The following is a 16,344-nucleotide window of genomic DNA, read 5'->3' as shown; positions in this document are numbered from 1 at the left end:
AAATCTTATTATGTTTGTTTTAAAATATCGTTTTCTCTTAATACTCTCTTCATTTCTAAAAGTTATTATAAGGAATGCAAGAATATTTCAAGAAAAACCCATTATTTTTCGCAATTTCTCTTACTTTTTGGGAACTTCTATCTCACTTTTGGAATCTCTCTCTTACTTTTTGGTACTTCTCTCTAACTTTGTGATAGTTTTGTCTTACTCCTTATTGTCCAAATAAAGTAATATTTCTCTAGGAATAATGTTCTAAAACACCATAATAAGAAAGATAGAAAAAACATTTAGAAACAAAGGGAATAATAATGTGTAATCCAATTTATTTATGACCAAATTATGCGTTAAAGATCGTTAAATTAAGTGTTTTAATTATCTGAGAATAGAAAGTATGAAAGTTTTGGGTCATTTGGAGTTCTGTTACTTCAGTGAGCACTACGCAGGCTGATAGCTCAATCATTCGGATACTAACCAATTGTCCACTAAGTGCATTTTAATACATCCAAAGTTCAGCGCAAGCGAGCCAAGTTGTTAAGAATAAATAATAATTGCATTACTCCTCTGAAGGTGGTAGTAACGCCATATTCTTTTGGACTTATTTCAGTTCAGTTCCGTTTCATTCAATTTTTCTGTGCAGTCCAATTTCTCTCAATTCAGTTCAGATTCTCTTAGTCCAAAAAAACGGAGCCTAACTACTAGATAAGTGGGGGAAAAGAGTAATCTACTTTATAAGTTTTAACTGGTAAGCTTGGGTTTGGACCAGCCCACCTCTTTCAGGTACATGCAACTTGGCAAGCCCATGATCAAACCACACTGCTACGAAAAGAGTTATATATTGTGGTTATAAACATCTAAAATTAGGTGATCCCTTCTTGTTATTGATTTCCTGATTATCTTACCCCAAAAAGTTTCTGAAATTTTAAGAAAAACAGCAGCTTCCTGATAATTAGATACATTATAAAGCATATTTACTTTCAACAGCAAGAAGCTTACAAGCCAAGATCAAACCACAAATCTCGTTTCATAAGGTGTCTGTTCCAGTGCTTCCTATGCTTGATCAAATAAGAACTCAACAACATTTCTGACACTCCCAACACATCAACTGATGAAAAGAACTGCTCCAGAGAAATAACTTTTGGAGTATGAGAAGTTCCTTTGTAAAGTTCAACTGGAGTTCGGAAGCATAGACGTGCCATATTAGTTCATTGGTGCATGAGTATTACTCAAAAAGATCCCTTAATGCCGTCAACGCTCTCTCCAGCTGATAACCTGCACAGGACGTTCATGTTTCAGGAGCACCCAATTTTATAATTTTACTGAAACACAGACACATAAACATACACATAAGGTAATAAGGAGCATTGCTATACTCCCTCTGCTTTTGTGTACTTTGATATATTTCATTATTTCATGGTCTCCATGACACATATTTGACCATTATAAACTTTAATAGTTTAATTACTTATTACTAAAGATTACTACAAAGATGATATTATGAAAATGTACACTGAGATAAATCTAACATGTCTCTTTTTCATCATATATTCACTCATATTGACAATTGAAAAGCAAAGGCAGTCAAGTAAAAAAAGACGTAGGTAGTATTTAAATGAGTCTGCGACATCAGTGCCTTAGTACAAAGCTGGATAACAAGACTCCTAATATGAGATGCAAAAATGTGGAGCTCAAGCAAAGATCACATGTACAGCTGCTGTGGAATTATCATGCTCAAATCTGCTGATGGCTAAGCAATACTTTTTACCCCCAATTATGTGATTGAGGTGATGCATGTAGTAGTTGAATTGTTAACTTTTTAACAGCAATATTGACAATTACAAACAGCATTGGCCCACTTACAAATAGAAATTATACCTTATGACATAGAATGAGCAAGCAATAGGAAAGTAAATATATCACAGCAACTACATTAATTCAGCATCATAGCAACAATCATGTGCAGTTCAAGTCATCAAGTGTCAACTGATAGAACACTATTTTAGCATGCTCAATCTAAATGCCACTTTTTTCAACACAAGGAAATAAGCATAAAAGCAAATCCGGCAAATCAAAAGACTTGCGCACCATGAACCAGCTCTGACTATAACCATCGTTTCTTCCTGTATCATGAATGTAAATAATCATTTTCCAACCAAGAACTAAGTACTATGTTGCATGCGGTCGCATTTTTGACAGTTTTGCTGGAAGATACTGCAGATATATGAATGTTTGTGTAGCAGTTGGCATTTTATGAGCTTTCCTACACTAAATGTCTCTGTATATGCATTTTTGGCTGTTTGCACCCTCACTTGAGAGTGTAATTGCACTCTTATCTCACTTTTACCTTCTTTACTTCCTATTCCAAAAGCTTTTTTGTCTTTTGAAATATAAAAGACTGAGCATAGCATATCCCATAAGGGAAATAGAAAAAGGCTCCTCAGTTAGTCTTGAAAAATTCCCAACTTAGCATTTCTCAACACCAAAAATAGTTGAATATTCAAGTTTCAGTAATAATTTTATTCTCGGTTTTATAAGAGTGCACATTCTGAGATATCTCAACAACATCTTATCGCTACATAGAACAACTAACAGGTAGGTCTTAGTTAGTAAAAGTATCAGACTCAGATGTTCGAACTTAACACGACTATAGCAAAAGTAATTTGCATGATCAGAACCAGCTTAAGGTATACTTCATCCATTAGCATAAAGAGTGATGCGCTAAAAAGCATCAGACTTCGATCTCCAATCCTCAAGGGAGCTACAGTACAGTAAAAGCCTTGAGGTTAAAGAAACCAGCAATAAAATACAAATCATATGACTAGCATGAGATGGTAGCGACTAAAATCTCTAGAGAAAAGTGTGCACACTAAATTTCGCAAGTTGTGAGTCTAGATGGTATACAGCACACATGCAGAGTACAATAGGTAAAGTACCAAATATATGATCAAAATAAATACATGCAACTGGGGTTTGCAAGCTGAGCCTCACAATATCAGTGAGGAACCATAGATAATTGATTTGACAACTTTATATTTGTTAACATCCTAAAATAACTCAAATCCTTTCATCACATGTAAGTCTTGACAGGCAATCATCCAAAGTCACAAGAGGCATAGGAATTGTGTTTGTAACAATTAAAAGCATCGTTAACTTTCAGTATCAAAAGATTACTTGTAGTTTTTGGTGGGTCACTTACCTATACATACAGTACTTGTATTCTTGATTTCTGATTAGATCCTTCTCTCCTTCTTCCAGCTGCAAAATTAATACACGACAACTTGAAAATTCAAAACCAGATCACCGAGTGATTTATTGCTAGCAGTAATAACAAAATTACCCTTACCGGATCACTCTCATAAACAATTTCGTAACACCGTGGTGACAGACATCGTAAAGCACAATTCTCCTTAGCAATCATCGAAGATTTGCAATCAAAACCCCAGAGACCACTATGACCGGTTTCAGGAGGCGGTTCATTTTACCATCAATAAGAAAGAGTAATTGAATCAAACAGGAAAACAAAAACTAATTCCCACACTGTGATATGTTAAATTACAACAAAAGAAATGGATATCCAAGTAAGCATACCTCTCGATATCAGCATAACACTCATCTTTTTTCATTCTTATTTCAGAATCCTGTAATTTAGGAAGGGCTGATGAGAAACAAGCAATGCTAACAAATAAACGTATGAATTTCTCCTTGCAAATTGCAATCAGTGAACCAACATTCACTCCTATAACCTCATAGAAGAAACTCCCTCTGTTTGTTATTAGTTGTTCCACTTTAACTTCTATAACTATTCACATGCCCCACTTTGAACGTCCTTTTTTACTGATATATAAAAACACATGTTACTATAGCATACATTATTTGATTTGTCTCGAAGTAAATTTCTAGAATATCAATTTTTCTATAATATTATAACATAGACATACTGAAATATCAATGGTTAGAGACTTAGAGCTATGCATTGGCGAATGTGATAAGTGTGGAAGTGGAACAACTAATAGCAAACGATCGAGTAGAATAGAAATATCAAAGAAAAACTTCAGTTGAGATGCATACACTATTGATATGAAAGAGATTGAGAGGGCTTACACTAATAGGACGGCCGGACTTGGCATAGGCCGCAGTCGTAAAATATAAGATGTGCAAAGAAAGCATAAGCCACAGGAGCAAGTAAGCATGGCCTTGAGGCTTCCAAGTCATTCTCTTTTAGTGTTGTCAAATTCACAGCAACTCTTTCCCAGATTCCTACTTATTTTGCACTCAAATTTTCAGTGTATTCACCAAGAAAAATTGAAAAAATAACAGCCCAAAGAAAGGAAGTTGATGATTTATATACTTTCTCTGTATGATTAATAGAGGTCAAATTAGCTACAAGATGAACAAATTACAAATACCAAACAATAAAAAAAAAACCAGGAAAAATCTTCGATTTGCTAAGAAATTTAACAAACAACAAGAGAACCCAGTTAAAATATCACAGCAAATTGGCAAAAAGAAAGTAAATTTCGATCATAATTGCATAATGAGAGGATATATATATAAGATTTCCACTAGATTGTTACTTCAACAAAGAGCATCAATTGATTAGAGTAAATTGCAATATTCAAATCAGAGCCCAGTACTGAAATTAAGATGAGCGAAATTCCGACTGAATATGGAATTGATGAATTTACAAAAACAATTGACATAATAAAATACAAAATTAATGTAATGATTGATCTGGGTTTGGATGTAACTAACCTCAATTGCTCAAATTAGTAAGCTTTCTCAGGCGTCGGAAAATAATGAATTCAGCTGAAGGCAAAAGGGTTGAAAATCCGATTAAGTTTCTACTTTCTAGTAGTAATTCCCAATTTCTCTATTGGAGTATTACATATAAACTTGCAAAAACAAATAGATGTATTTGACTACCTGGAACTTATTTGATGTAATTGAATTTATTAGTGTTCTTTTCGGCTTATTTTTGGTTCAATTTAGGGTATGTTCTCCCCCCAACTTATTTTCAGTTCAGTTCAGTTCAGCTCTTGACAATACTTTTATTGTCACTATTCATTTCAGTTCAGTTCAGTTTAGTTTAGTTCAGTTCAGTTCAATTCAATTCAGTTCAGTTCAATTCAGTTCAGTTCAGTTGTTTTATGCCGAAGAGAACAGGCCCTTAGTTAATTTTTTTCTTTCAATTTAGTTCGTTTCAATTCAGTTTATTGTCACGAGAACTACAAACTCAAAAGTTCGTGTTTTAAGGGGAAAAAATGCACCCTGAAGTCGGAATCCGGTTTCTACCATAAACATGCTTATCACTCAATCCAAAAAAAGGGACCTACAAACTCTGAAGTACGTGTTTTAAGGGGGGAAATGCACCCTAAAGTCGAAATCCAGCTTCTACCATCAGCATGCTTATCACTCAATCCAAAAGAATAGGACCTACAAACTCAGAAGTTTGTGTTTTAAGAGGAAAAAATGCACCCTAAAATCGAAATCCAACTTCTCCCATCAGCATGCTTAGACTATAGAATTTGGTATGTCTTTATTACTTCAATTCCAAAAAAAAAAAAAAAACCCGAAAAAACAATTAATAAGTGGTTAATAAAAAATCGACTACTTATTCTCAAATTAACTACAACTTACTTTTACACCTTAGATTATTTTATTGAAGGTGATGCAATCAATCTTACACCAATGTTTTGAAAAACCTTTCCAAACCAAATCCTAGTGACTTTGGTTATTTGGATCATTTTTTAAAAAAACAAGATTACATGAATAATCACAAAAGAAGTAAATATGGCGACTTTTTGGTTTTTACTACCTTTCTTATGTTCCATTTTCAAAGAACTATCTTTTCTAAAAGAAATTAATTTAACTACCTTCCAAGTTCAAAAATTATTGGTTTTGTTACTTGTTAAGGGTAAGTTTATCCCTCAGACTCAACATTACACTTCAGACTCTGCCACATCAGTTTTCCACTAACTCAGACTCACTTCAGACTCTTTATACTTTTATACTTTATCCCCAGACTCTAATCAAGACTCACTTATTCATCAAAACATAATTTGATTTTTTCATATATATAATTGGTTTGATATTTTAAAAAAAAACTCATTCTATCAATATTTGACATTTGGCAAGGGTGAGTCTTAAGTTGAGTCTTGGAAAACAAAACTCAACTCAAGACTCTCCCTAGTCTTGCATTAGTTTATCCCTAAGACCCATGAATCTTGTTTCAAGACTCTCTCAAGACTTCCCCTAAGAGTAAGAATAGCGCAGGTCTGGAGGAACAAGTCTAAGCGCAGACTTTGGAGAGTTTAGCTTCAGACTGCCGCTAATCTGTTGCAATGGAAAGGTGAGTCTGGGATTGAGTTTTGGTTTCCCAAACTCAATCTCAGACTTGCTTTTGGGTCCCACAACTGATTTTTCTTTGTTTTTTTGTCTTCCTTCATTGCAAACATAAAATAAATGTTATATAAAATAATATATTCAACTTTTGGTAGAGAGTCTGGAGTGAGTCTGAGGGATAAAGTGTAAAACTGGAATGAGTCTGGAGTGAGTATGAAGAATAAAAAATAGGTAAAAATTAGTGGAAAGCTTATGTGACATAGTCTAAAGGTTGGGTTTGTGTTTGAGGGATAAACTCACCCTAAGACTAGGGATATTCACACCCTAACGGATTCCGTCTATTAGGCCATTACGTTGGGTCCAATTATGACCTTTTCACATTTTCTTGAATATCTCTTCTCACAATTTTACATATAAGTTATTCTTCCTTCTTGAAACATCATTTCCCTCAAATTTCATTTCAATTCTCGTCAAACAATCTTAAAAAAACTGAATTGGGAGTTTGTTGTACATTTTTGTTCACTTTATGGGGAACTAATCATCCCTTTCAACCAAGTAAGGTAATATTGTTATTTTAATTGTGTGAATTAAGTTTTATAAGAATTTGGGGATATTGTTCAATGTGGATCTTCGTGAAAATAGGACTTGTAATTGATCACGAAAATTAGCATAATTAAATAATTGTTGTTATAACATATTCAGATGGCAAGATTATAGGTAATTCACATATAAGTAGGGATGTTAAGAGTATAACCTACATGTGATTTAAGATCAGTTGTCCCACGTTAAAGAAATAGGGAAAGAATGACTAACATACAAGATTGGTGGGTTAATCCGCCTAGTACTAATTAGCTTAGGATGAAACCTTATATGGACATGTGCGTAGTCATTAAGCGAAATTGAAGCTTTGATATGATTTTTCTTCATGGTAGTACGTAGTTCAATTCATATTGGAAACTCTATTATCGAACAACTCTTAATTTTGAAAAGGCCTGAATTTGGTACCAGAAACATTGTTAAATTAGAAAAAAAAAAAAATTCAAGAAATGAAGCTATCTAAAAAAATGTGATATAACAAATGAAGTTAAAAGCAAAATTTTGCTAGTCATGACATGAACTTATTTCTTCCAATCTCCACCCTTATTAAATATTTTCAGCAAAATTTTTGAATTGAAAAAAATGTAAAATTGAGACAAATGATTTTTTTTTTTCCATAAAATAATTAAATAAAACAATATTGAAGAGAAAAGGCAAAAAAAAAAAAAAAAAAACTCTCCACCAAAAACAAATATTTGTACCACCTTAACCTTAACAGCTTAACTTGAGTGTTGAGTCCATCTAAAACCCCAAATAACCCCATTTCACTTTACTCCCAAAATTCTCTCTCCTCCATTTCATCTTTCTCTCCTCTTTCCGCCATGGATGATAGCTTATATGACGAGTTCGGCAACTACATAGGTCCCGAGATCGACTCCGACCAAGACAATAATTCAGACACCGACATTCCTTCCGACGATGACGCCGACAAACGTCCTTCCGACGACGACAACACTCCTTCCGCCGCCGCCGGTCCCACCAACGGTTGGATGACAACCTTAAACGACAACAACGATGACGACATCGAAATGTTCGACAACCAGGTTGTTCTCGCCGAAGACAAGAAGTACTATCCTACTGCTGATGAAGTGTACGGTGAAGATGTTGAAACCCTAGTTGAAGATGAAGATGAACTTCATCTTGAACAAGCTATTATTAAGCCTGTTAAAACCCTAAAATTTGAAGTTGGTGTTAAAGATTCGTCTACTTATGTTTCTACTCAGTTTATGCTTGGTCTTATGTCTAACCCTAATTTAGTAAGGAATGTTGCACTTGTTGGGAATCTTCATCATGGGAAGACGCTTTTTATGGATATGCTTGTTGAACAGACTCATCATATTTCTACTTTTGATCCTAAGAACGAGAGGCATATGAGGTACTTTTTCTTTTTTGTAATTATAATTGTACTGCTTGTTTTGATTGCGTTTCGTGTATTCGTCTTGTCCAGTTAGTGAGACATTTGATTTAGTGTAGGGTTAACTGAAGCTGAATATTTGCTGCTGTTTATGTATGATTATTGAATTTGCCACATTGTAAATATGAGAACATAGGCGAAGTTTTGTGGGAGCATCGAATTCTTGATTTGTGAAATTTAACACCGAATATAAGCTAATAATATTAGGTAGTTGCGTGTAGTTTGAAGGCTGTGGCAATGAGGGATAGCTAGGATGATTCCTTTCTCCTGGGGAATTCTACATGGTACTCTCTTTTGACAATTCTATTTGGTAGATGATATTATTGTTATAGTATCGAGCAATTTTACACCATGAACTTCCGAGAAATTTGTAGCATGGTTTTCTCACCTAACACTGTGATAGCCATTCATTTTCACCAGGGAAAGCACTGCTTATTTCCTCACTTATAGTCAAGTTGGGGTTTCTTTGAATGTACAGTTTGGGCGAGTCCCTATTACTATGTTTGAAAAGAGTTTAATGATATGAAGACATAGGCAAAAGGGGTGCTAGTGGTTTCCATGAAGAAAAGGGAGTACCTTACCATGATGGGTTAATTGGGAGGAGATTGAAGGACGGAAGTATTCAATGAACAACTTAATGGCAGGTTCGGACATAAGATTTGTCCAAATTAAAAGGCTTCCTTGTGTTTTTTAAATTTTAAAAAGTCTATCCAATAGTTTGTAAAAAGCAGTAGGTTACAGTATAGCATTTTGCTACATATTGAGATTGTCCTTTGAGTGTGTATTCACATGAGTCTGCTGTTTTATTCTCTCTTGGCTTTAAGGGCTTGAAAGGAATCATCCAAGATTTTCATAGCTTAAACAAATACCATATATATGACGGCACCATAGATTGTCCTTTGAGTGTCTTTGGCAGGATTTCCATCTTTTCAAATCACGGTTGTGGTTTCAAAAATCTGTTGTTAATGATGGCACTAATAGTTTTGTATGGGTCTGTCATAGAGAGGGGGTGATACTTCAAGGAAGAGTGTCACGTGACGCATATACTCAATTGTCAATGCTTTATAATATACCTCTATAAATTTTTGATGACCTAATTTGACCCTCACTTCATCATCATTTTTTCAATTAAGGGTAAAATGGCAATGGATACTATCCTCAGATATGGAGTCATCACGGTGATCAAAATTTAATACACTCTCTAGCTTAAGAGTAGTTCCATGCTTGACAACATTGCCTTAAAAGGTAGTTGTTTGCAAAGGTTTTTCTAAAAGGTAGTTGTTTCCAGATTTTGTGTGTGCAAGGTAGTTGTATATTTATCTTTTTTCTAGAACAAGTTGCCATTTTTTTGGGTACAATGTCATTTTTCAAGCCGCTTAAAGTTTGACATATGGGATACTGCTTAATTTCTTAGGTACACGGATACAAGAGTTGATGAGCAGGAGAGGAGAATTTCTATCAAATCAGTGCCAATGTCACTTGTTCTTGAGGACAGTAACTCCAAATCATATTTGATTAATATTATGGATTCACCGGGTCACGTAAATTTCTCGGATGAGATGAGTGCTGCTCTTCGGCTTGCTGATGGGGCTGTCCTGGTTGTTGATGCGGCTGAAGGTGTCATGGTAAGTGTCCTCTCTTCCTTTTCCTTACCATTACCATCTAGAATAGCTGACGATCTCCATAATTCACAAACCTTTTGGCAAATTAGAATACTTTCTTGTTCAATATCAGGATAGATACTAGAATTTGGGGAAAATGTCAGGATTATTCTGTGTATGAAATTTTGAATTCTGAATGGCCTGTTTCTTTTGAGTTTTATCTTGCACTTTTTCATTTGTAAGGATTCTAACTCCATCTTAACGCATTAAGTCATTTGCTTACCAATGTGGACTTGTTTGTGCTTTGCCATCCTTCAGGTTAACACTGAAAGGGCCATTCGACATGCAATTCAAGAACGCCTTCCTATTGTTGTTGTTATTAATAAGGTATTTAATAAATTCTTGACCGAACTTTCTAATCCCTTACTTCTCCATATTACAATGAATTCATTCTTTGTCCTTGTTTTCTTGAAGGTGGATAGACTGATTACAGAACTAAAACTGCCTCCTAAAGATGCTTATCATAAGTTGCGCCACACCTTAGAAATCATCAACAACCTTGTAAGTGCTGCCTCTTCAACTGCTGGCAATGTTCAGAGTATTGATCCGGCAGCTGGTAACGTTTGTTTTGCCAGTGCAACAGCTGGATGGTCATTCACTTTGCAATCATTTGCAAAACTCTATGTTAAACTGCATGGGGTAGCATTTGATGCAAATAAGTTTGCTTCTCGTCTTTGGGGGGACATGTATTACCATCCAGACAGCAGAACTTTTAAGAGGAAACCTCCTGTGTCTGGTGGGGAAAGATCTTTTGTTCAATTTATCTTAGAACCTCTGTATAAGATATACAGTCAAGTCATTGGTGAGCACAGAAAGAGTGTCGAGGGCACACTGGCAGAACTTGGGGTTACACTTCCGAATGCAGCTTACAGGTTAAATGTTCGGCCCCTGTTAAGACTTGCTTGCAGCTCAGTTTTTGGTACAGCAACAGGCTTCACTGATATGCTAGTTCATCACGTTCCTTGTGGCAAAGAAGCTGCATCAAGGAAGGTTGATCACATATATACTGGTCCAAAAGACTCGGAGATCTACAAGTCCATGGAAATTTGTGATTCATCGGGGCCAGTTATGGTTAATATCACCAAACTCTATCCAAAAGCAGATTGCAGTGTTTTTGATGCTTTTGGTAGAGTTTACAGTGGTGTGCTCCAAACGGGACAAACTGTTCGTGTGTTGGGAGAAGGATACTCACCTGAAGACGAGGAAGATATGACAGTGAAAGAGGTCACGAAGTTGTGGGTCTATCAAGCTCGTTATAGGATACCTATAAGCAAAGCTCCACCAGGTTCATGGGTTCTCATTGAAGGTGTCGATGCCTCTATCATGAAGACTGCTACACTTTGTAATGCTGATTTTGATGAGGATGTCTATATATTGCGTCCTCTCCAGTTCAATACACTTTCAGTGGTGAAAACTGCTACTGAGCCTCTTAATCCTAGTGAATTACCAAAAATGGTTGAGGGGCTTAGAAAAATCAGCAAGAGCTATCCTCTTGCTATCACCAAAGTTGAAGAATCTGGGGAGCACACAATCTTGGGCACTGGGGAATTATACCTTGATTCTATCATGAAGGACCTGAGAGAGCTTTATTCCGAAGTAGAAGTGAAGGTACGTTTTCCTGCTTTCTTATCTGTCATATCAGTTTCTTTCTTTCCTTTCCTCGGGAGTGTTGGAGGGTGTGGGTGGGGGTGGAACTGTGGAAGGGAGTTGATGATAAAGTAACAAGTATAGTTTGATTTATCAAAATCCAACTTAGTCCCAGTCTTAGCTGATGCTGTTGAACCTTGTTCTGCGCACTCTGGTGACTGATCAACTTCTTGATTCAACCTTGTTTTTTTGTTTAATTTGCTTTACATGTTATGGGATATGTTATGTACTTATTGTGCTGACTGATCAAGTCATGGGTTTAAATCGGTGATAGGTAGCAGATCCAGTTGTCTCATTTTGTGAAACGGTGGTAGAATCTTCATCAATGAAGTGTTTCGCTGAAACTCCAAACAAGAAGAATAAGATAACTATGGTATGCGATCAATTTGGCTTTCATTCATGTTTTTGCAGTTTGAAGTTGTAGTCATCTTTATCCTGATCTGACTTAGTAAACGTGGTTTCTGCATCTGAAGATTGCAGAGCCATTGGAGAGAGGTCTTGCAGAGGACATCGAGAATGGTGTTGTGAGCATTGATTGGCCTCGAAAGAAACTGGGAGATTTCTTCCAAACAAAGTATGATTGGGATTTGCTTGCTGCACGTTCTATATGGGCTTTTGGTCCTGATAAGCAGGTTAGTTTTTTTTGGAATGTTACCTGATCTTTTTAATACTCCAGAGATATTTTTGCTATCTTCTGTTATTTGGAGTCCATATGTAATCCACTTATGCAAACACCACTTGTAGGGACCTAATATACTGTTAGATGACACACTTCCCAGTGAAGTTGACAAGAACTTACTGAATGCTGTGAAAGATTCTATTGTTCAAGGGTAAGTCAATTGCTTACATAATTCCCTCAACCTCCTGCCCTTCTGGCAGGTTATCCACCTTCTGTCTTTTTGAACTATTGCATTCTTCTGTGAAGCTTTCAATGGGGTGCTCGGGAAGGTCCCCTCTGTGATGAACCAATCAGAAACGTGAAGTTTAAGATAGTTGATGCTAGGATTGCTCCTGAGCCACTACATCGGGGAACTGGACAAATCATCCCCACTGCCCGACGTGTGGCTTATTCAGCTTTCCTTATGGCTACCCCTCGTCTTATGGAGCCAGTCTATTATGTGGAGGTGACGATTTGTTCCTGCTCTTGTATTAATTGTATTATAGTGTGATTGCCTTCTCCGTCCATAATTGTACAATTATGTGCCTTCTCCAGATACAAACACCAATTGATTGTGTTTCCGCCATCTACACGGTTTTATCTCGGAGACGTGGCCATGTGACTGCTGATGTTCCACAACCAGGGACCCCGGCGTATATAGTGAAGGTTGGTTATACTTGATGCAATTGCTTTTGCAGTTTTGTTTGCTAATGCTGCTGTCATGGTTTAAGCTTCCCGTATCCTTAGCGTGTCTGAACAGCTGAATGCTTCCCCTTTTTATCTGCATATGCATGTAAATTTCATCTACTATTTAAGTTTAACACTTGGCTCATCTCTTGTTTTCTAGGCATTTTTACCTGTGATAGAGTCGTTTGGATTTGAGACAGATTTAAGGTATCACACTCAAGGGCAGGCCTTCTGCCTCTCTGTATTTGATCATTGGGCTATCGTCCCAGGAGATCCACTGGACAAGAGCATAGTCCTACGGCCTCTTGAACCTGCCCCAATACAGCACCTGGCACGGGAGTTTATGGTGAAAACAAGGCGTAGAAAGGTACGGTTCTTTTCTTAATTAACTTTACTGTTGAGGTATTACGTAAGACATTGATGTTCTTCCTTAAAACATTATGAAATTCGCTTTAAGCAAACTAGAAGACCCCAGGTGTGATTTGTTGATGATGATTATATCTGCAGGGTATGAGTGAGGACGTGAGCATCAATAAATTCTTTGATGAGGCCATGGTTGTCGAGTTGGCTCAACAGGCCGCAGATCTTCATCTACAAATGATATGAAGGATGTATGTTTCAATTTTTTCACTCTTTATGACCAAAGAAATTCACTTTTGTAACAGTTTATGGTGTCGTATCAGTTTTGTTATTGTATATTTCAGGTAGATAGATACTTTTGGGGGTTTTGAGATATACACCTGACCGTTCTGAATGTAGTTTCAATCAGTTACCCCAAATTCTTTATCACTTCATTGAAGCTGAGATGCTGCCATCAATTATATCATTCTTTCGCGAGTTTCAAAATTCATCTGCTTGCATATTGTTTGGTGCAAAAGTGAAATGTGTTTTTGGTATAGAATTTATCTTTCTTAAGCATTTGCCATCGAACTTAAGCCAGTAGCCTCACTTAAGCCAGTAATATATGTAATGTAGGTCTAACCTAGACATTTCCCCTCAAAAAAAAAAAACCAAAGGTCTAACCCAGACATTTAAGCGATGTGGCACTGCAATTCTTCCTCAGCCCCAGAAAATAAGAGGGACTCTGAATATTATTAAGGATTAATCGTCAAAAAGTATCTTATTCTTGTGATAAGGAGGGTTTTAAGTTGTAAAAAATTATTAAAAGAGACTGTCTAATTTTAATATAAAAGTAGATATAGTAACTAAATGAATTAAACTAGTCACTAAAAAAAATTAACGTAGTTACTATCATGTGCTCCCGTATATGTTAGTTTGTTCACTTGGAATCTTAACATTATTCGCAATTAGAAAGAATTTTCAAAATTCTTCTTTATATATAAGAAAAACCATAATCATGTAGCATCCTGTTTGATTCATCTCAATGAGTACTTTGTTAATATTTAATTATTATAATTTTTGCTAATTAGAAGATATTTGAGTCAAAGAAATGTATTGGCAGATGCACACATTCGGAACGGACAAACTAAAACATGTATTTTATAAGAATGTAAGAATATTATGTTGGTCATAGGTCATAGGTCATAGATACCCAGTGAAAGTCATTGTTACCCCTTGTCAAAGGATGCCAACAAATATTACAAGATACTCTGGTTTTCTAGGACATATCCGATCATCAATTGTTTTTCGAGCTCAAGCATTATCTAAAAAACGAGAATTCCTTTTCTTTCAGGTAATGGACTGACCCCTGCACTCGCACAAAGATTAATTTGGAAACAAAAAGATACACTTTACATAGCAAAGCCATCCTTGGATTACTGCAGCAAAATCCAATCTGGCTCTAATTGTAAAATCTGCATCACGAAATTACTATTAATGAAAAGATATGTGATTTCCCTCGAAAAAAAGAATCTGATTGGCTCAACTACAATTATTAGAACTAATAAATAATATGCAGAGCTCAAAATAATAGGGGAGTTCACACTATTAGAACATCAAATGTAGAAATTACTGTACAGCAAACTCAAATAAGATTTGTACAAAACTGTGAGTGAGTCCTATCGTAATCTATTGAACAGTAAGCCTCTGGAGGTGATCTAAGAAAACCTCAAAACTGACATCATCAGTGAATATGAGATCTCCTCCCGGTTGCAAAGCGGAACCAGAGTTGTATGTTGCTGAAGGATTCAACTTTGCCAGAAGAAAACGGGCCTAAAAAGCATCAAGTTAAAAGAAAGATTAGCGACATTAGCTTTAACGGAATGCTATGCATGAATATATAATTATCAGCCAACCAAAGTATTGGTTGTAGCTGCAGTTCAGAAAAAATCTAATTTGGACCTCAAACAATCCCATTCACCTGTTACTTATACGGGTGATAGTGCAATACATAAGTGCGATTTTCTTAGTTCTATTATGCATTTATAGCATACTAAAGAGACACTCTTATGGCTTTAGGCTGTAGCTGTAACCACCTTGGTCAACGGCCTCAAGACAACATGCAATAAAGGTCAGCTGGAAATATGTGATTACAGATAAAGCAACACCATAAAGGCATAAACTGCTAGGGTGACTCTACAAGCTCAGATACTATTCCATCTCATTGCCATTACAAAGTCAGAAATACAGATAAATTTTAAATTAACCATCAAATATGAATAGTCAAACTTTATTTAGAGTCTAAGTTAGAGGTGTCAATCTGGGTCACTGGCTGGGTTTGGGTTGACCCAAGCTGGGTCGGAATGATTTGGGTCGGAATAATCTGGGTGACACCGTGTCATGGGTCGGAACTGGGTGGGTCGGGTGAACTTGGGTCGGGTGAAACTGGGTGAGAGGAGCTCGGAACTGGGTCGGAAATGGGTCGGGTGAGACTGGGTCGGCCGGTATCTGGGTTGGGTGAATTTGGGTCGGAATGGAATAAGGTGAAGTCGGTCCAAATCGGCTTTCGGAATGACTTGGGTCGGAAGAAATCGGCTTTCGGAATAACTTGGGTCGGAAGAAATCGGCTTTCGGAATGACTTGGGTCGGAAGAAATCGGGTTTCGGAATTACTTGGGTCGGAAGAAACCGTCTTTCGGGTTACTTGGGTCGGAAGAAATCGATATCGGAATAACTTGGGTCGGAATAATTCGGCTTTCGGAATTACTTGGGTCGGAAGAAATCGGTTTTCGGGTTACGTGGGTCGGAAGAAATCGAAATCGGAATAACTTGGGTGGAAAGAAATCGGGTTTCGAAATTACTTGGGTCGGAAGAAATCGGCTTTCGGGTTACTTGAGTCGGAAAAAACCGATATCGGAATAACTTGGGTTGGAATAATACGGCTTTCGGAATTACTTGGGTCGGAATAAATCGGCTTTCGGGCTACTTAGGTCGAAAGAAATC

The 16,344-nt window shown here is 36.5% G+C and overlaps 3 protein-coding genes across 6 annotated transcripts in view; 1 reads left to right on the top strand and 2 right to left on the bottom strand.

Moving 5' to 3' along the window:
- Positions 1-917: 917 nt before the first annotated feature.
- On the bottom strand, positions 918-4,920 carry LOC104905179 (hypothetical protein). Of its 2 annotated transcripts, none has more exons than XM_010693629.4 (6): positions 4,750-4,920; positions 4,099-4,257; positions 3,586-3,635; positions 3,341-3,446; positions 3,194-3,252; positions 918-1,269 (listed from the first exon to the last, which is right to left on the bottom strand). In XM_010693629.4, the coding sequence occupies exons 2-6, from the start codon at positions 4,207-4,209 to the stop codon at positions 1,224-1,226; spliced, it is 372 nt and encodes a 123-aa protein (XP_010691931.1). In that variant the 5' UTR covers positions 4,210-4,257; positions 4,750-4,920; the 3' UTR covers positions 918-1,223. The 2 variants fall into 2 exon arrangements, with proteins under 2 accessions (XP_010691931.1, XP_010691930.1); XM_010693628.4 differs by having other exon boundaries at positions 4,099-4,254; positions 4,750-4,919.
- Positions 4,921-7,490: 2,570 nt separating this feature from the next.
- LOC104905180 (110 kDa U5 small nuclear ribonucleoprotein component CLO) lies at positions 7,491-15,155 on the top strand. Of its 3 annotated transcripts, none has more exons than XM_057394893.1 (12): positions 7,491-8,311; positions 9,765-9,975; positions 10,270-10,338; positions 10,426-11,619; positions 11,933-12,031; positions 12,132-12,290; positions 12,403-12,488; positions 12,584-12,782; positions 12,872-12,982; positions 13,164-13,370; positions 13,511-13,614; positions 14,697-15,155. In XM_057394893.1, exons 1-11 carry the CDS (start codon positions 7,758-7,760, stop codon positions 13,607-13,609), a joined length of 2,988 nt encoding a protein of 995 aa, XP_057250876.1. In that variant the 5' UTR covers positions 7,491-7,757; the 3' UTR covers positions 13,610-13,614; positions 14,697-15,155. The 3 variants fall into 3 exon arrangements, with proteins under 3 accessions (XP_057250876.1, XP_010691933.1, XP_010691932.1); XM_010693631.4 differs by lacking the exon at positions 14,697-15,155 and adding an exon at positions 13,708-13,853; XM_010693630.4 differs by lacking the exon at positions 14,697-15,155 and having other exon boundaries at positions 13,511-13,853.
- LOC104905182 (protein transport protein SEC23 C) overlaps positions 14,831-16,344 on the bottom strand; it is a 21,409-nt gene continuing 19,895 nt past the window's right edge. Inside the window, exon 12 of the mRNA XM_010693632.4 lies at positions 14,831-15,175. Within this exon, the coding sequence (XP_010691934.1) occupies positions 15,032-15,175 (144 nt within the window). The 3' untranslated portion in view covers positions 14,831-15,031. The remainder of the gene's footprint in view (positions 15,176-16,344) is intronic.

The sequence above is a fragment of the Beta vulgaris genome, chromosome 1 (assembly GCF_026745355.1).
Source record: "Beta vulgaris subsp. vulgaris cultivar EL10 chromosome 1, EL10.2, whole genome shotgun sequence".
NCBI classification, from domain to species: Eukaryota; Viridiplantae; Streptophyta; class Magnoliopsida; order Caryophyllales; family Amaranthaceae; genus Beta; species Beta vulgaris.
This window is presented reverse-complemented; position numbering and strand designations above follow the sequence as displayed.